General features: G+C 41.3%; 2 protein-coding genes across 7 annotated transcripts in view; one reads left to right on the plus strand and one right to left on the minus strand.

Moving 5' to 3' along the window:
• depdc5 (DEP domain containing 5, GATOR1 subcomplex subunit) overlaps positions 1-7,751 on the plus strand; it is a 47,930-nt gene extending 40,179 nt beyond the window's left edge. For all 4 annotated transcript variants that reach the window (XM_068599730.1, XM_068599754.1, XM_068599736.1 and 1 more), the window contains 4 exons: positions 2,380-2,551; positions 2,638-2,698; positions 5,913-5,995; positions 6,076-7,751. In XM_068599730.1, coding sequence (XP_068455831.1) covers positions 2,380-2,551; positions 2,638-2,698; positions 5,913-5,995; positions 6,076-6,374 — 615 coding nt within the window. In that variant the 3' untranslated portion in view covers positions 6,375-7,751. The remainder of the gene's footprint in view (positions 1-2,379; positions 2,552-2,637; positions 2,699-5,912; positions 5,996-6,075) is intronic.
• Positions 7,752-10,375: 2,624 nt separating this feature from the next.
• Positions 10,376-19,990, minus strand: part of mfsd12a (major facilitator superfamily domain containing 12a) — an 11,916-nt gene continuing 2,301 nt past the window's right edge. Inside the window, exons 2-11 of one of the 3 annotated variants that reach the window (XM_068571433.1) lie at positions 17,511-17,630; positions 16,606-16,816; positions 16,386-16,515; positions 14,909-15,133; positions 14,720-14,812; positions 14,537-14,629; positions 13,375-13,545; positions 13,183-13,277; positions 12,316-12,446; positions 10,377-12,145 (exon numbers count right to left, since the gene is read on the minus strand). In XM_068571433.1, the coding sequence (XP_068427534.1) occupies positions 12,102-12,145; positions 12,316-12,446; positions 13,183-13,277; positions 13,375-13,545; positions 14,537-14,629; positions 14,720-14,812; positions 14,909-15,133; positions 16,386-16,515; positions 16,606-16,816; positions 17,511-17,630 (1,313 nt within the window). In that variant the 3' untranslated portion in view covers positions 10,377-12,101. Of the gene's footprint in view, positions 12,146-12,315; positions 13,278-13,374; positions 13,546-14,536; positions 14,630-14,719; positions 14,813-14,908; positions 15,134-16,385; positions 16,516-16,605; positions 16,817-17,510; positions 17,631-19,990 lie in introns of those variants that run through there. The other 2 variants (XM_068571434.1, XM_068571432.1) reach the window with 2 other exon arrangements.

A 19,990-nucleotide genomic window follows, 5' to 3' on the forward strand; every position in this document is an offset into this window, starting at 1 on the left:
CAGCAGCAACAGAGCAGTGCTGTGTATGATTAAATACGAGTGCACATGTAAAAAATAAGTTACAAAGCCAGCATTTCACTCACCACATTTCCGTAATCCTCTGTGTGAAAAGCGTCGTCAGAAGACAAGCAAGTCATAATCCACCAGCAAGCGAGTTTTTTGGCTGATCTGGGACCAGGTGGACTCTGCTGACACTGTCATGTTGTTAAAGTGGGCGGTACGCGCCTCTTCTGCCCTGACGAGCGCGAGAGGGACAGGATCGAGCAGTCTGGGGCCAACCTGAGACTGGCCTTCCCGGAAGTCTTTTTTCCGATGCTGATTGGATAACTTATCCATACATCCATGTCTCTCATTTATTTCTTTGATCAGTGATTGGCTGAACTGCTTCTTAGACCCGCCTTTTTTGGGCCAAATTGATCTAGCCCCACGATGTGCACAAGCAGCAGAGACGTGCACAAGCAGCAGAGAGGTGAACAAGCAGAGAGGACAAGCAGGAAAAGCATTTTTTTTTAGCAGATATAATATATATATCTATATATATATATATATATATATATAAATATATATATATATATATATATATATATATATATATATATATATATATATATAAATATATATAGATATATATATAGATATATATATATATATATTTGGTGGCTCACACACCAGCAGGCTCCGCGTCCAGATTGAAAGTTTATTGCGCATGCGCAAAGCTCCTGACCCGTCCTGACCCTGTGGTTTGATCCACTATGGCAGAGCACTTTAAGGGATCGCTTCAGGATCACTTCTGGATCTTTACTCTTCTCTCAAAGAGGAGAACTTTCCACACATCACAAGATGTTCAGTGCACTTGTTCAAGACAACACAGGCTGGACTTTTCTCACTGAGGAAGAAAAACTGAAAACATGAAAAGCACTTATTGCATTTGTATAAAGTGAATCAGTTGCTGGTCTTTAACATACATCTTTAAGGTAAGCAACAGACTGAACATGGACAAAAGGAGTGGCTTGTCTCTCACAAGGACCCTTACTTTGACCCTCAAAACATCTTCACAGCCAGTGCCTCAGTCTCAGAGCAAAAAAAAAAAGAACATCAAAATGATAGAAACGCACGTTTCATTTTTATACTTTTTTTCTTTTACTTTGACCCTTTTCTGAACATTACCTGTTCAGATGTATAAACTAAACTATACATATATGTATGTAAGTTAACTTGCTGTTGCTCCAGAGTGCTGTTATATTGTTCTGATAACATTACTTTTAAAATAAAAGCGTGCAATACGCTGGTTTTTACTTTATTATTGAATTTGGCGCATAATGTGATTAATTGTGATTAATCGCAGAAAAATCATGCAATTAATCAGTTAATTTTTTTCAACTTTGCCCAGCCCTACTTAAAACGCAGATATCGTTATCTGCTTTTCATGCAACATATTTTTTGACAGTCTCTGCCCACAGCTGTGACTGTGCTCAGTGCTCACGTGTGTGTGTGTGTGTGTGTGTGTGTGTGTGTGTGTGTGTGTGTGTGTGTGTGTGTGTGTGTGTGTGTGTGTTAATCGCAGAAAAATCATGCGATTAATCAGTTAATTTTTTTTTCAACTTTGCCCAGCCCCAATATGTATATATCGAATAACGATAGTAGCTAACGGTCTTGACACTGCTCACGATGTTTCTTTAGGGAAACCGGTTTTGAGGGTGCTACGCTTCCAAGATTGCGTCGTCGGTCAGAATCTTGTCAAAAACCCAGTGCTTACAACCCACAATGCTACTCTGTCCAACGCAGTTTGGTCACACATTTGGATGTTACACCAGTAGTGGCGCCGATCCTATCCTCGAGCCACTATTTATTTCACTTTCAAACTTCTAGTTGTCAGCTCCAACAGATGCTGACTTCCGTTACATCACTTGAGGCAATTAGAAGAGCTAAGTGAAACCAGAGTCAAATTCCATGTATATGTATACATACATGGCCATTAAAGCTGATTCTGAATTACCGTAATCACGTTTGGCACTGCTTCACAAAAGGTTTATTTTGACCTGCCTTGAAATGATTTGTGAAATTGGTGGAGTTCCCCTCCCGGTGGAGCGCTGACACTATAATACCTCCTGATCACTTAGACATCAACAAATTATTTTAAAACACCACCCAAATGCTCTGTATCCAACACAAGGAAACACAGAGCAACAGCATCGTAGCTGTTTTGGTTGTCTGGAAGTTAGTGTCACATAAGCATTGAGGAAATATGCACCGTCGTATTTTGATGGTCACAGAGAAGTACAGCTTTTCCTGCTGTTGCCTAGTTGAATACAAAGTAGGAGGCAGTGGCAGATCCAAAGAGAGGTCCTGTCGTTTTTTTAATCACTTATCATCTATCAGGTCCAAGGGTGGCACAGGAAAGCAGCCTCCTGTGGGTTCCTGTTGGTCCCAGTGCTGGAGGTTCCTTTCGCGCTGACGTCTTATCTGTATGGAGATCCACTGAGAGCCCAGCTCTTCATCCCTCTCAACATCCACTGTCTGCTGAAGAACGCCAGCGACAACCTGTTTGAAGGTACAGAAGCCGCCTGGCTGATTTCCTGTCTGTGATATGTATGTCAGCTCAGTCCCAACATCTGTCCATTTGAACATATCCAACAGGTTTTGAACCAGAGACATACTGGGACCGGATGCAGCTCTTTCAGGAGGCCATACTCTACAGGTTATTGTTGTTTTATATTTATTTTTGCACATTTTGATAACAGGAAATTAATTTTGTACCTCCAATGTTTTGAAGAAATGTTATCACTCAAAGGATCATTTCATTTGCGCGAACAAAAGTTACATTTTCTTAATAACTGTGTGATACATATGATGGAAGATTTTCTCAGTTGATCTGCTAAGGAGGAATGAAATCTCTGAATCAAAATTGTCTTTTGTCTGTTTATTCTTGCAAGAAGGAAAGGTATGCCACAGCCACCCAAAGCAGTCTGTGATACAGAATTCAAAGAACCAACAGTCACAGCCCTCCTTTATACATGATCAGGGTTACTCCTCCAAACCACTGTGGGACAAAGAAAAACACCAACTACTGGCCCAACTTCGACCCTTTGTCTCTTGGTCCTTGAGATCAAAGAAGTCACAATCTCCTTTAGCCTGGGAAATCAACACCCCCATCAGTTCACAAACTCCCTAATCTGTTTACGACCCTTCTCATGTACATACACAAGAAAAACAGTCCCTTGATCCACTTTCCCCCTCACCATCTGCTTCCAACATCTCTGAGAAACATTAAAATCAGTTTAGAACATTACAATTACTATATTTTACCATTGCATACATCCCAGCTAGCTTGGTAAGTATGTGGCTAACTCCTGCTGGATCAGCAGTAGCTGAGTGAGTATTTATTTGCATAATAATTGTCCCACCATTGAAAAGCAGACATAGCGCAGCATCGTCCAGCTCCGACAGCGACCCATCTATGCTCCATGGATTCATCAATGGTTCATCAGAGTTTCTTCATTTTGTCGTGGTTAAAGAACATTGTGTAATAGTTATTACCTGGAGAGGTGGAAGGAGATATACATTTCTAAAACGTTACGTTTCTTTTAGGGCTGAGCAATCCTTTATTAACGGCGTTAATTATTTGATCATGCGTTATTTGCATTTTTTTTGCATTGGGAGGGTCTTATCACTTACACACACACACACACACACACACACACACAGGTGCTGCACTTTAAATCTCTACCAGAGAACGTAGTTCAGATCTGGGCGTCTTACGGCTCTCCCAGTCCGGTCCGTGTGAGGTCAATTAAAAATGAAAAATAAATAAATGAGATGCATGCCATAAATGCAAGACAACAACATTGCTTTTACTTTGAAGATGATTTATGTATGTGTGCGCGCTTCTATAGCCTCACCAACAGGCAGTGTTGACAACTTGTCGACTTGAGCCTGACATAAAAGCACGCATTGTTATGTAGTTTCTGCTCTCAACGAGCAGCGGTGCTGGCGCGAGCCGCTCCGCCTCACAAAGCGTTCATATGTGGTCCACTCCCAGCTGCAGGCTGGGAGTGGACCAAATAACTTTTTTTTTTGTACAATCAACACTTGAAATGATGCAGGCACTTTAATGTCCAGATTGAACATTAATCGCACATGCGCAAAGCTGCCACTGATCAGATCCAGATCCTCTCTTACCTGTCAGCTGTCCTTCACATCTCCACCTGATATAACCACACTTCAGTGCACTTGTTCGAGCCAACACAGACTGAGTAAGAAAAACTGAACTGAACTGGAAAACATGAAAAGCATTTATTGCTTTTGTATAAAGTTAACCAATTGCTGGTATTTAACATACATCTTTAAGGTAAGCAACAGACTGAACATGGACAAGAGAAGGAGTGGCTTGTCCCTCACAGGGACCCTTACTGATTTGTATACTATAGTATATATGTACGTATGTTAACTTGCTGTTGCTCCCAGAGTGCCTGTTATATTGTTCTGATACCATTACTTTAAAATTAAAGCGTGCAATGCACTAGTTTTTACTTCATTATTGCATTTGGCACATAATGCAATTAATCGCAGAAAAATCATGCAATTAATAAGTTACATTTTTTCAACTTTGCCCAGCCCGAGTTTCTACATTAAAAACTATGTAGCTAACATTAGCAGAGTACGTTAGCACATCAATAACTTTCATGCTACGCTAGCTAAAGGTATACACGTGCTGCTGTTGCTGTTTTCGTGTCATAGTGAAAGACCTACCACTATTGTTCCTTCATTTCATTGTCTGACATTGCATAATATTTCTTCAATGAGTCAAATGTTCAATCCCATAATGTATAAAACCTTCCAAGCATCACTTAGAAGTGTGTGTGTCTGTATCCACGTAGACCTTGCTCTCTGGTCGAGTCCTAGCAGCAGGTGTACCGATACACTTTGGTACCATTGTAATTGTGCCCCAAGAGACAACAGTATGAGATGGTATACCTTACACTAAACTGTTGGTAATAGCCGTCTAGCATACAAGTACTATTAACCATCTTCTAGCAGGCTTTAAAACGAGATGTAGTATGCTCTGTTCAACAAAATTATATCTGAGATTTATTAACATTTAAAGGTACTTTTTTTTAAAGGACGCTATTTTTTGCAAAACAAAACAGAATAGGTGCAGATGTGTGAGCATTAGGTTGCATCAGTGGCTCAGTGAGCTGCTTTCCTCTACACATCTTTAATAAACAGGGTTGTAGATTTGATACATACTCTCAATTAATGCTTAATGAGCTGAGGTCTGTTTTCTGATAAAAGACGCAACAGCAGAAAAGACCTCACGGATATCTCATGAAGATCGGCTTTTGGCAAAATGCCAAGAATCGGCGAGTCGCGCATGCGCAGCAGCCTGTTAACGGCGTACAGTGAACTTTTAAAATCAGCATTTCCTCTTGCGCCTAGAGACTCTCGATATAGTCAGAAACGTTGTTTATGGAGCTCCAGGCTGCAGCCTGTTCGTCTTGACCCGCATGTACATGAACTGTTGGGCTTTAAAACTGATAGCTGTTAGCTTAAAATGTTGTTAGCTGAAAGCAGCAAAACCCATTGAAAAGCACGCAGCATATTTTTCGTCTCTCTCTATCTCTCTCTCGCGGGCGACTCACGTGGTCCCTGCGGGCGACAAGGTGCCCGCGGGCACCGTGTTGGTGACCCCTGTTTAAATCTATCCATCCATCCATCCATTATCTTAAACGCTTATCCTTATTAGGGTCGCGGGGCGCTGGAGCCGATCCCAGCTGTCAAGGGGCGAAGGCAGGGTACACCCTGGACAAGTCGCCAGTGCGTTTAAATCTAGTCAATCACAAAGTCCTATGTCCCAACCACATAGTTTGTCTGAATTATGCAAAACTGTGTAAATGCTCTGCTCCTTCTACCAGATTCGGCTTCGTGCACGACAAGTTTTCTGCTTCTTCGTATAATTTCCCCTCTGAGAACAAGCCCCAGTACATCCATGTGACAGGTTAGTCACAACACACTCACACGCACAGACACACAGACACACAGACACACACTCAACATGTCAACCTGTCTCTCCGCCAGGCACCGTGTTCCTGCAGCTGCCATACTCAAAGAGGAAGTACTCGAGCGGGCAGCAGCGCAGACGTAGAAACTCCACTACCTCAAACAGCCAGGGCCCGTACGGCGGCGAGGAACGAGTTGGTTACTACTGGGCCTACAACACCATGCTAACCAAGGCCTGGAGGACGGGCGTGCTGGGCGACGAGAAGCTCGCCGACCGCCTGCTTAGGGACTTCACGGACTTCTGCGCCAACAAGGACAACAGGCTGCTCAATCTGTGGGACAGCTGCCAGGAGAAAATGAACGCCAGTGCTCCCTGACAACTGCAGGACAACAAGATGACCACAGAATCTCTTTAGTCTTTATTTATACAGCAAACTGTTTGACTCCGGGTTACGCATAATGCTGTAACTGATAAGAATCAACTCTTCAGATTCTCTCTACACTTTAAATGTCATATTTACGCCTTCAGAGAAGACATTCTGCTCAAATGTTTGTTTATTTTCACATTATAGATAACAGATACTTATTGATTTGACAGTTGTTTTTGAACCAGTGAAACAGGGAACTATGCCTGCTAAGCACCAGACAGACACTTTTGATTTCCACAAGGTTTTATGTCACTCACCTGACACCATCCAACTATTGTGTCGAAGCATCCCATAAACAAGCACCAGCAGTGTCACTAGCAGGGTTATAATGGAGAAACAGAATTTGGTTTGGCAAAGCACTAGATTATTAAATCACCAAGTATCATTGACGAAACAATACATTTCTTGTAAAAAGCAAAAATAAGAAGTCTACATCCAAAGTCCAGAACCATCACAATCTGTTTTTAACCAGGTTGGTCCTTCAGGAAGATGAGGCGATGGTGCTGAAAACACTTGGCCTAAAGAGCATAGTCAACGCCCCCGAATTTTGTTTAAGGTGTTGTGCCCTGATTTAGGACTGAAGGTCAGCAGCAGTAAAATAAAGGTTCTGTGAAACAAACCTGGTCAGTATCGACATTCCTGAGCATTGAAGCTGAACACATCTGATGTCATCCAAAGTTTTTAGTTAATAATGGGATTAACGGATTAATAGTATTTCTTTAATTATCCAATAATTATAGTACACTAAAACATAATAATCTAAAATGTGTTCAATGATATTCTAGCATTTTTGCTGTGATTTTCAATTTTGAAACTTATTTCTTTGTGTTGTATAAGGGCCATTCTACCGAAGTCGTGCAAAGTGCCATCCCCCAACAAGAAAACTAACTATTCAACCTAACCAACTATTCAACAAAACAATTAAGTATTCAAACATAGATATTTAGTAAGAATATGGTATGGTCTATTTAAGCCCAAGGCATTAAATTAGAAACTCATGAGCTAAATATATACAAAATCATCATTTATAGGGTACTTTATTGGTATGTAGCTGTCCCCAACCCTGACCTCTAAATTAAAATTTCTGTAAAAGACATTTAAAACAACTTTTAGATTTTTTTCAATGGTGTAATTTCAAATATCTGTATGATTAGATTCAAACAGAAGTTGTAAGGTTTATATTGATTATGGGTTTAATTTTTTAATTAAAAAAATTATGTCCCTAGTTTTCATGTCACTACCGAAACTCAAGAGTCCATTGGCTGAGCCTTCTTTTTAGCCACAGCCCTGCATTTCTTTTTACCAGGCAGTGACACAGCATTCCTGTCCCTCATGGCTGAACGCTCATGCTGTTGTGAACACACTATTTCTCAACGACGTGCGTCGAGAAATAGTGTGTTCACAACAATAGCAGCAAGACTAATCGCGACACCACAAAGGGGGCGTGGCTTATTTCCGCCGCTTTTCTTGTTTTAAAAGAGCGATCTTTTCCGTTACAGACTATAGATGAAATAACCACTAGGTCTGCTATATACTTGTTGTGGAAGTCACACAAACGTGTGAACATAAACTCCATGGTGTCTGGGTTTATAATAGTATCCCCGTAGTCCCACAACAGCGCCTGAATAAAGCCGCTATCAGCGCTCCTTCCGGGTGACCGGCAGCAGTTTGATTCAGCACCGGCAGGACGGCGGTGACGAGCGGACCATCTCAACGCTGATTGGCTGACGCAACTATGACTCACGCGTTTTTGCAGTCGGAGTTGGGAAATTTCAACTCGCGCGTCGACAACTCGCGTGTCGACCCGTGTTCGCTCCGCGACCTGCGAGCTGTTCGTGCTGCTTCTACGCGTCTGATGCGCTGCCCGCTGGAAAATACGTGTCTACGCAGCTTCGACGCGGCTGTGCATTGACTTTACATGAAATCTCGACGCGCGTCGAAATCTTGATGCGTTCGGTGTAAACACAGCATCAGTAGCTAAATCCGATTTTTAAGGATAAAGCCGATTTTTCTAAAGTAATCTGATCGGATTATAGCTATCGGATTGACTCAAATCTTGAAAATGGGTTTTTCAAAAGAAAAAAATGATTCAGAAATTGGATTGGATTACGTAATCCAATCGTGTTGTTGATCTGGATTAAAGGTTGAGTTTGGGTTTTTCAAAACTTTTTGGTTGGATTGGGATCATTGTAATCCCAAAAATCAGGATTAAACTGATACCAGCAGGAGGGTGGATTCATGGTGGATATCAGTAATAAAACTAGGTCACTAAAAGTGGTAAAAAAAAATTGGTAAAAAAAAACAAACTATACTATACAATATTTTCAAAAATATTCTTGAGAAAATGGAAGGAAACACAATCTTAACAGGTTAATAATAATACTGTTTAACGAGAGATTATTAGTATGTTTCTGCAATTTCTGGGAAAGGAAAGACATTCTAACACAATCTAAAAAATACAACCTAAAAATGTAGTTATTTTACAAGATATGTGTACTTTAGATATGGTACAATATATATATATATATATATATATATATATATATATATATATATATATATATATATATATATATGGAAAAAGCTTTGGGAAAAAAACTTTTTTAATTTTTAAATTCCCAACGGACTATAACCAATGGCTCATAAACACTATTTTGGTAAGAGAGCTTTCGACCGTTCGCAAAATGTTCTCTAAGAGAAGAAAGTATCCCGGAAACCAATAAAAATCAAACTAGATAGAAACCGGTGTTACGGATTAACAGGCGACCACGTTAACTGGCGACTTTCGGCCGAAAGCATCTAATGTTGTCGTCGTTACAGCACATGTTTAGAATAGCGAGATAACACGCAGCTGTCCTCCTGAATGCCCGTATTGTTTAATTCTGCTATTCAATGTCAAACCTTCTCGTATAAAGTCTGTGATCGAAACAAACCAGAATTGACGTTGTTGAGTCTTTTCAGGGAAAGAGTCCACGCGAGGTGAAACGCCGCTTGTTGTTTATGTGTTGAAACAGGAAGTCAGAAAATTGCCCTTCCTTTGAAATAAAGTTGGTCAAAATTACTGATGATTGACTTTGGAGCCTCTCGTATCATTGGGTGGGATAAAACAAGAAATCGGCGACATTACCATTACACCACAATAGACATACTGAATACCCACGTACATGTACAAAATTATAATCAATAATATGCATGGTCGCATTTTAAAAGGCAGAGGAACAACCAGATCAACTTGTGACCAACTGCGACTACATAGAGCATGTTGACGTGACCTGCGGAGTTGCTAAACTCTATTAAATGCTGCTCAACTCTGACTGCTGCCAAATACACAGTCTTTCATAGTTTCCTAACTTATGTTGTTTATATGCTTCTCTTTTTTTTCTTAAACTGTTAAACTATTTTGCACTTTATTACTATTATCATTCACTTTATGTTGTACACAAGAGAAATGTAATTTCAATCTCCATATGTTTGCGCATGTGTAAAATTGACAATGAAACTGACTTTGACTTAAACAAAGTCAGTCTTTCTCAAACAAGCAGTAGTCGCAGTTGGTCACAAGTTGATGTGGTTGTTTCTCTGCCTTTTAAAATGTGACTGCTGACTGTATTATTGATTATAATTTTGTAAATGTACATTTACAAAACGTAAATGTACATTTTGTAAATGTATCCAGTACGTTGATTGTGATGTAGTAGTAATACGCTACATCAATACAAGCCCCTGATTATTTTTTTTCCCCCACCTAATGATGAGTTCAAATCCCGTAAATTTGCTCTCCGCTCTCCCCGCTCTCCCCGACAACCACCGAAGGTAGCGGAGTTTTCTCCATTATGAAGTGGGAAGACAAATAAAGCGGAGATGGCTGTATCACCACTAGATGTAATGAAAACAGCGCCACCTATCGTATCGAATATGACATGCTTTCGGCCAATAATTCGATTTATTCACTGCCATGTATATTAGGATAATAGCAGTTGCCCCGAAAGAGAGCATAGTCCGACTGAAGCAAGATTCAAATTAATACCATCATGTAAACGCACTGTGTGTGATCTCAGGAACATTTGACCTCACAAAATATGCCCAAACACATGTTTTGGCATAATGCAACAATCAATACGATAATTATGATCAAATGTCTGACAGGATCAAATGATGAAGTGATGACATTTTGGACAGATGTGGATGTGAATTGTTACTTAACTGATTGGAGGCAAAGCACCACCTGCAGTTATCATAAAAACTAATGTGGTTATGATCTGCTTCTATGTGGTTGAGTCGATGACTAACTATTCAGAATCCAAGTCAAACCTCTCGGTATGTGTTTAATGAGCTCTCTTAACAAAACACCAACACTCAAAAATGTCACAAGACATAAGGAAATAAAAACATCAAATTATCACTGAGATGACAGATTATCACGCAGGTTTCAGGTTCTGATCATTACCAGAACCCGTACAATTCCCTCATATTGGTATTCACACATTACATCATAAGTAATCACACATTTTAGAGCTGATCCCTTTTACAGTGATTTTATATCAAATACAATTCTGCTATTCAAGTTTCTTTTGATTGTAATCATATTCTTTGACATCAAAGAATATGAATTTGGTCTTTAATCACAAAGAAAAAGGATTCAAAGTATATTATCACAAAGAATGATTTGTTCTATGAGAGAAACACCTCCAAATACTAGCGCCAACCTAGCTGATCCCCAACCAAGAGGCACAAGTACAAGGTATTCCAGTATGCCCACTGGATCCCAGTTCAGCGTTGAGACCCTTAGCAGCGGATTGACCACTGAAGCTCGTCTGAATGAGACTTTGCTACTTCCTAGACAGTAACCTGATCAATCACCTGATTCCCAAAGAGAGAGAGAGAGAGAGAGAGAGAGAGAGAGAGAGAGAGAGAGAGAGAGAGAGAGAGAGAGAGAGAGAGAGAGTGCGTGTGTCCCATTCAAGTGAAGTTCTACTGACTTCCTGTTTGTGCAACAAGGTTTCATTCTCCCTCATCACGGCGGTCTGGATTGTCGTCATTTTCCACTGCCTGTGTATTGGTATTGGTATTGGTTTGCTTCGTCTGGAGGAAAGTGCAGTGCAGCTTGAATGCACCCCACAATGCACCAAGTTCCTTCGTTGTCCTTTTCCTGCCTTAATGTCGGTCGGTACGGTAGCGGGACAACAGCTCTTTGAAAGTGATCTTTCCTCTCAAGCGCAGTACCTCTCAGAGAGGCGAGCTGAAGACCCTTCTCATCATTTTACAGCATTCTGTACGACTGCACCGGCTGCAGCTGATGTCAGACTTCACGGTATATTCACGCTCACCTCTGTGTCGTAAACACTGAAGTACAGAAGTAATCTAAACAATATTAGAGGCAGCTAGACGACATAAAACAATAATAGAATGATGTTATTTGGCAAAAATAGACTCAGAAGACCGTCCACACCAGCTAAGAACGTTTGGTCCGTCAATTTAACGGCTGGAGATAAATTAACCTGATTCTTTTTTTATTACCAGAATGAGATGAAAAGATGCCACAGCCAGTGCAGCGATCAGACAGGATTTATCTAGAAAGTAACAAAAAGGGAGCACTCTTCCTCTCCAGCTGAGTCCTCCAGGGTTGTGCTTCCCTCTTGTGCTGCCAGTTGTAGGTGAAAGGTGAGGGACGGACTGTTAGTTAACTGCGGGTTCATCATCAGAGATGAGTGGCTGACCACCTGGACGGACACACACACACACACACACACACACACACACACACACACACACACACACACACACACACACACACACACACACACACACACACACACACACACACACACACACTAAGCCATAAAGGAACAGTAACAACTACACAATGTATTAGCAGAGTGGTCCAACTCACGTGGTCTGATTCTGATTGGCCAGATGAGGATGGAGCAGAGCGCCAAAGCTGCGACGACTGCCACGCCTCCCGTTACTATGACCATGATGTAATGATAGAACCACACGCAAGCAGGACAGCATGCCACAGTGCTGAGAGGGAACAGCATGTTATTCGCATATCGGGCTGATGAAAAGAACTAACAAACTGAACTTCTCTGAAACAAAATCGGTCATTTTACAAGAAAACTGACAAATATGCATGAAAATAAAAAACGTTGTAATTTTTTTTTTTTTTCTGGGAAAAAGGAACCACATGTTTTCACTTTGCCAGGTTGGATAAACCTCTTCACCACGGTAACCTGGTGTTTTTACAGTAAGGATGGCTTCTGAAATACAAATTGTCTTTCATGTTCTTTAAGATATGATCTATAGTGTACCTTATCTTGTATTGTAGGTTCTATTTTGCCAATGGGTTATCAGATGAATCCTAAAGAAGGTTGTTAAAGTAGAACCTTACTTGCGCACATTTTCTTTCATGTTCTATTACTTATGATCTCAGAATATCCAGAGTTTTTTCACTCACATTAAGTGTGTTTGGCTAATCGCTAACAGTACTACCATTACTGTAAAACTTGGGGAGTTCAAATGCTGTGGAGTTGCCTTCACCGCTGCTTGTTTTACGAGGGTTTGCAGCCCACTGGTGTCTCGACGAGGGGTGAGCGTGCTCCAGTGATTTAGTATTGCACTTTTAAAAATTAGTGAGACTGCAGACAGATCATCGTCAGGACTCATCCATGTAAAATCAGAGGAGTGTCCCTTAAACTGTAAATATGTCAGTACAGCAAATATGAGTATGTGATAACATAATATAATAGTGTGCACTAACTGGCAAGGATGCAGAAACTGAATGATCATCACGGCCGCTCCATTGGCCAACTTATCCGTGAAACTCATGGCACCATACACAAACGCTCCACTTTGCTGCAGAGAGGAGAAGGTCAATATAGACTGACATGCACATACACACACACACACACACACACACACACACACACACACACACACACACACACACTACCGTCTGGCCGCCGATGAGCTCGGCAGTCATGGCGAGCGATATGACGAGGATGGTAGCTGACCCCGCCCCCAGCAGCAGAGCGGCCCCGTACACCCGTTCACCCATCATGTCATCCAGAAGCACCCAGTAGGAAAAGGCCATAATCAGCAGCAGGCCCATGAAGTAGGTGAGCTGCACCAATCAGGAGAGAGCACACACAGTGACAGTTAAGGAGCCAGTTCAAATCCCACCCTGGTGAGTGTCAACACTTGACTCTTGGTTAAATGCCTTCTTCTTAGCAGTGGAGATACAGAATCAGATACAAAACATGAGGAAATGAAAAAAATACTGAAACCAAAAAACCAGTCCATCAACTCCTTGACTCTCGGCTGTGCAAAATATTGATTGTGTTGTACAGGACTGCATGACACTGAAAAATACCCTGATGATCATAAATGGAACCAATCTGATGTCCAATGTGAGGTATCGGGACAGAGGATGTCGATTGTGTACATGTTGTAAAGCACTCTGGGGATCATTTGTAAGTTTGATTTTGGGCTATACTGAGTAATTGAGCTCCTCTCCTGCCTTTCCTTTTTCTCTTCCGGTACTTAAAGCCCCTGAAAATGTGATTTTAAGATTAAAAGTAAAAATGCACCTGCTCCATCAGAAGTGTGTGTGTGTGTGTGTGTGTGTGTGTGTGTGTGTGTGTGTGTGTGTGTGTGTGTGTGTGTGCTGCTCAGATTTGATTGACAGCAGTGAACAAAATTGCCTGTCTGTAAGCATCTGTATCAGGAACAACAAAGACACATTCTGACCCTTTTTGATTGTTCAAGTACAATGAGTCATTGGATTGGGGGGTCACAGGATTAATGATAATATGGTTCGTTGACACTGAAAGAGAGAGTGGAGCTGTCTTAAAACTGGATCTGTTAGTTTGTGTCACCTTCTCGCAAACAACCACAATGGGGATATGATGACAGGCGGCCGATGAAACGGATAATGCAAGTTTACAACTCAACAAATTATATAACATGTAGTTTCTAGATATTTTAATGCAGAAAGTTACACATTATACCTTTACAAGTTGAAAGTAGCCTGATTTTCAAGGGGAAACAAACTGGTCAAAGAGAAGAGCACCCAGAAGTGTGGAGCCAGGTGGGGGGTGTGAGGGTTTACTTACACATTTACCAATGAGTTTACTGACAGGCTTCATGATAAAGGAGGACAGGAAGCCGCTCAGGTACATCACTAATGGGATTGTCGCGATGAATTTCTGTTGGTGGGAAGAAGAAAAAGAAGGAGGGAAGAGTGAGGACGGATCATTTGGAGATGATAAAGGATGGCTGATGTGACTTTGTGTTACCTTGGGCAGCCCCAGAGTGTTGATGAGATACATGGAGATGTACGTCTGAGACAGATTGACCATTAACCTGGTAGACATGTAGAGCAAAGCCACCTACAGAGAAGTACAGTGACACACAGGTCTGTTAGCCAGCTGCAGGCAGTGAAAATCACTGACTAAGCCTCTGGTGTGTCTGTAGAATTGTCCTACCTGGTAAAAAGAAGGCTGCTGCAGCCAACATTTCCACTGCAGAAGAGGTGAGGAGGTCTTAAAACGAGGATGTCTCGGCACCCCCTCCCCCTCGTCTTCCTCCTCCTCCTCCATCCTCTTCCGTTCTTCTCCAGCCTCCCCGTCTGCTATCCTCCTTTCCTTGATTCCCAGGTGGAAGAGGAGGGCGAAGAGAGCGCCGATGGCCAGCACAATCAGCGCCAGATTCTAAAAGGTAAAACACAACATGGCACACTTTCATATGAGCTTGTAGTTTAGGTTTCTGTGTTCCTTCACTACCCCAAAACTGTGTGGAGGCAGAACGTTTCAGTCTGAGGTTTTATAAAACAACACAACTCTATTCTACGGTGAAAATAAGAAAAATAAAACTACAACACATGACGACAATAATATTTTAGATGGAGTTTTACGTCTGAAGACGTGGGATCAGTCACCGCCTTCCCGCTGCTTTCATCTTATTTTTCTGGAGTAGCCTCAGATTCCTCGCTGGGTTAATTAAGCTTCTATATCTGCTCTCCTCTTCCACTGTACTGTTCCTTCTGCTTTCTTAAACAGGGCCAAACTCACAAACATACCAACACCGGTTCTCTTCCGCCAAGATGTACAATAAGGCCATTGCACACATTGCAACCCCCCCGGTTTGGCTCAGCAGTTTGTGCGCTGGTAGTTCTATGAGCCAAACGCACATTAATGACACTAAAAGTGAGAAAAGTGTGGGCGCAGAGTAGCTGCTGAGAGGCAGCGATGCACTTAGCTGTGTTATCAATTGCAGCCCCTACTAGCCCGCGTAAAAGGCACAGTGTGAACTATTTTAGGGGATCTATTAGCAGACCAGGACTCTGATATTCATAAGAGTGATATATTAATATCCATAACGTGTTTATATCTGTACAGAGAGTGGGTCTTCACAGATTCCGCCATGTTCTTGAGGTTAGCAGCTGACTTACGCTGCTCCTAAAGAAGTGTTATTACTGTCAGGATGGCCTCTGGACTTTACGACAGGTTTGCACTCACTCGCTAACGTAACCACAGTCTTTGAAGGGATATTCAGCTGGTTACACACTGTTAGATGGCGTCAAATCCTACACACTATTCCTTAAGTCGTAGTGAGTAGGTAGTCAGTGAGGAGTCAGCAGACAGTTAATAGCTGTATAAAACAGCCAATACAAATCTGTTTTAATACAGTGTTAGTCACTGCAACCACGAGACGTCCCTGAGCATGCGGCCATAACTGCCTGTCATTATAATAAGATATAAGGCGTGATTGGGTGGATTCTAAATGAAACTTTTGGAATATGAAAGTAGGTAGTCGGTGGTTTATTGTTCTGGATACAACCCGCACAGAAGGTTCTGGATGGAACCATCACATCAGAGAGGGGTACCCCGAGAACCTCTCACAGATGGTTCTATTGTCTAAGCCTTTATGTTGGGTTGTGAGTTGATTAGAACTCCTCCTTACCCTGAAGATGTGGATATCTTGTGGCCCAAGCTCATTGCTGAGCGGGTCATCATCCTGACTGGCCTGAATGTGGAACAGCAGAAAAGCCACTGCATACACTGTGATGTTGGCTATCACTGTGAATGCATACCTACACACACACACACACACGCACAGAATATGTAGATGATCATGCCACGTGTACTGTACTAGGTACACTATCTTTGCACAGAAGACGCACCTGTATGCAGTGAGCTCTACCTTAGCATGCTCACAGGTGACCAGCTCTGGAATGAGAGACAAGTGGGAGATCTGGGTGGCGGCCCAGCCAAACTGAAAGACGATGATGAACGGGATGAAGTAGGTCAAACTGACCCACTGAGGGGTGAGGGAGCCACAGCCCAGGCACTGGTTGAAGATAAAGGCAAAGGACAGCATCACGCTCAGTGTACCTGTAAGACACACACACACACGCACACACACGCACACGCACACACACACACACACACACACAGCAAAATATCAGACTGCAAGCATAATCCAGCTCAAGCAGGAGCCGTATGAGTGCGAGGACAGCGTTTTGAGGGAACGCCTTACAAAATCCGAAGTGAAATCAGTGAGTCATGCTCTCAAATCGAATGGTCACGCTCTTGATTGAAGATAGGAAATAAGCTTCATAAGTGTAACCCTTACACAGGTATGATGGGAAAACTCTAAAGCTTCAGGTGGACTTTACAGTAAAGTAGGAGACATCTTGTGACCAGCAGCTCCACCAACACAACATGACCTTGTAAAGACTGTTTATGATGAAGCTTCCCATGTTTATGCGTGTAACAAGGATCCTTACACTTTAAGATATTCTCTCTTTCCCCCCCTTCTTCTTTAAAAGTTACATAAATATGAGCATTGTGTAATACGTATCAATACAAATATAAATAGTTTAGATAACAAAAAACAAAACAAAAAATGTGAGAGAATACACAGAATAAATAAAATAATATAATATGTCGTTTTAAAAACACTTAAAGTTAAAAACACTTAAAGTTTATCGATGTACGACGTGTAACGCAGCTGTATGTGGACTGTTGAAGGGTAAATCATTTGTGAATCTTGTGGGGCAGTCGCCCCTTCATCTCTCTGACTTACCAACTAAATGCCATGTCTTCCTCTTGCCGTAGTTGCCACAGCCAGGGGTTCGGTCTGACTCGTACCCAATGAGCGGTGTACAGATGCCATCAGCTACCTGGCCAACCAACAGCAACACACCTGCAATGCACATTCACAGATCTGTTATACACAATAAAAGTGAATGTGCACCAATTGACAGAAAGTAAAATGCATGGCTCAGGTAAAATATTCACTGTATTAATTCAGTACAAATATCCATATAAAAAGGGAATACACATACATATATATATATATATATATATATATATATATATATATATATATATATATATACATATATATACATATATATATATACATATATACATATATATATATAGGATATATATATATATACACACATACACACACATATATATATATACACACACACACATATATATATATATATATATATATATATATATATATATATATATATATATATATATATATATATATATATATATATATATATATATATATAAATATACACTCACCAAAAGGATTATTAGGAACACCATACTAATACTGTGTTTGACCCCCTTTCGCCTTCAGAACTGCCTTAATTCTACGTGGCATTGATTCAACAAGGTGCTGAAAGCATTTTTTTAGAAATGTCGGCCCATATTGATAGGAAAGCATCTTGCAGTTGATGGAGATTTGCGGGATGCACATCCAGGGCACGAAGCTCCCGTTCCACCACATCCCAAAGATGCTCTATTGGGTTGAGATCTGGTGACTGTGGGGGCCATTTTAGTACAGTGAACTCATCTTCAAGAAACCAATTTGAAATGATTCGAGCTTTGTGACATGGTGCATTATCCTGCTGGAAGTATCCATCAGAGGATGGGTACATGGTGGCCATGAATGGTAGGCCGTGGCATTTAAACGATGTCTAATTGGCACTAAGGGGCCTAAAGTGTGCCAAGAAAACATCCTCCACACCATTACACCACCACCACCAGCCTGCACAGTGGTAACAAGGCATGATGGATCCATGTTCTCATTCTGTTTACGCCAAATTCTGACTCTACCATCTGAGTGTCTCAACAGAAATCGAGACCCATCAGACCAGGCAACATTTTTCTAGTCTTCAACTGTCCAATTTTGGTGAGCTCTTGCAAATTGTAGCCTCTTTTTACTATTTGTAGTGGAGATGAGTGGTACCCGGTGGGGTCTTCTGCTGTTGTAGCACATCCGCCTCAAGGTTGCGCGTGTTGTGGCTTCACAAATGCTTTGCTGCATACCTCGGTTGTAACGAGTGGTTATTTCAGTCAAAGTTGCTCTTCTATCAGTTTGAATCAGTCTGCCCATTCTCCTCTGACCTCTAGCATCAATAAGGCATTTTCGCCCACAGGACTGCCGCATACTGGATGTTTTTCCCTTTTCACACCCTAGAAATGGTTGTGCATAAAAATCCCAGTAACTGAGCAGATTGTGAAATACTCAGACCGGCCCGTCTGGCACCAACAACCATGCCACGCTCAAATTTGCTTGAATCACCTTTCTTTCCCATTCTCACATTGAGTTTGCAACTGCAATGTGATTGGTTGATCAGATAATTGCATTAATGAGAAATTGAACAGGTGTTCCTAATAATCCTTTAGGTGAGTGTATATATAAAAGAGTTATAGCATTTTATAATTAAAAAAAATATATTTATCTTAATTTCCTCATAAAAAGGTATATATTTTTAATAGTGTATTTGTTTTTCACAAATACATTACATGTATTTGTGAAAAACAAATACATTGTATAGTATTTTTTCCCTTTTAGCTTATTTTGTCATTGCACTGTGCAGCTGTGCCTTCATCTGTTCCTCTGCTCCTTCAGGCCTTTGGTATGGCTTCATGGGACCTGTTTAACAGCATTTTTTTCTCCAATCACATTTCACTTCTCTTTATCAATGTAAGATTAGCTTGGCAAAATACAGGAAACAGCCTTCTCGCGACCCTGGGCGTGTGATTGGTCACAGGGCCCGAGAGACTATTAACATGTGCTGTCAGTGAAGCTAGTGTCTCAGCTAGAACCTAGAATCTGAGGACTTACTGATCACCCCTTTCTCACACAGTGGCTTATGTACGTAAGGTGAGTGAAATGCTGATTATGTTATTGTTTTTTACATGTGCAGTCTAACCGCAGGCTCTTCCTGCGCCAAGGTGCACTGCTGCTGCTGGGGCAGCTGTGTGCTATGCAGTGGTGGCTGGTGAATTTTTTTTGGGTATGGCTAGCCAATTAATTTCAGCAAGCATCCTGGTATGATTCAATGCAAAAAAAGGTATCACACATTACTATTTTGCAGTTAAATATTTTTAAAAAATGTCAACACATTGACATAATAAGAACATCTTTTTACAAAGACACGCTAATTATGTTTGCTTACTACTAGTTGCATTAATAACACACACAGAAGCCATGGGTAGAGGCCTCATTGAGAAGCACCAGCACGCGCCGCA

The sequence above is a fragment of the Clinocottus analis genome, unplaced genomic scaffold (assembly GCF_023055335.1).
Source record: "Clinocottus analis isolate CAN_PGR_092001 unplaced genomic scaffold, fCliAna1.0.p SCAF_11, whole genome shotgun sequence".
Classification (NCBI taxonomy): Eukaryota; Metazoa; Chordata; class Actinopteri; order Perciformes; family Cottidae; genus Clinocottus; species Clinocottus analis.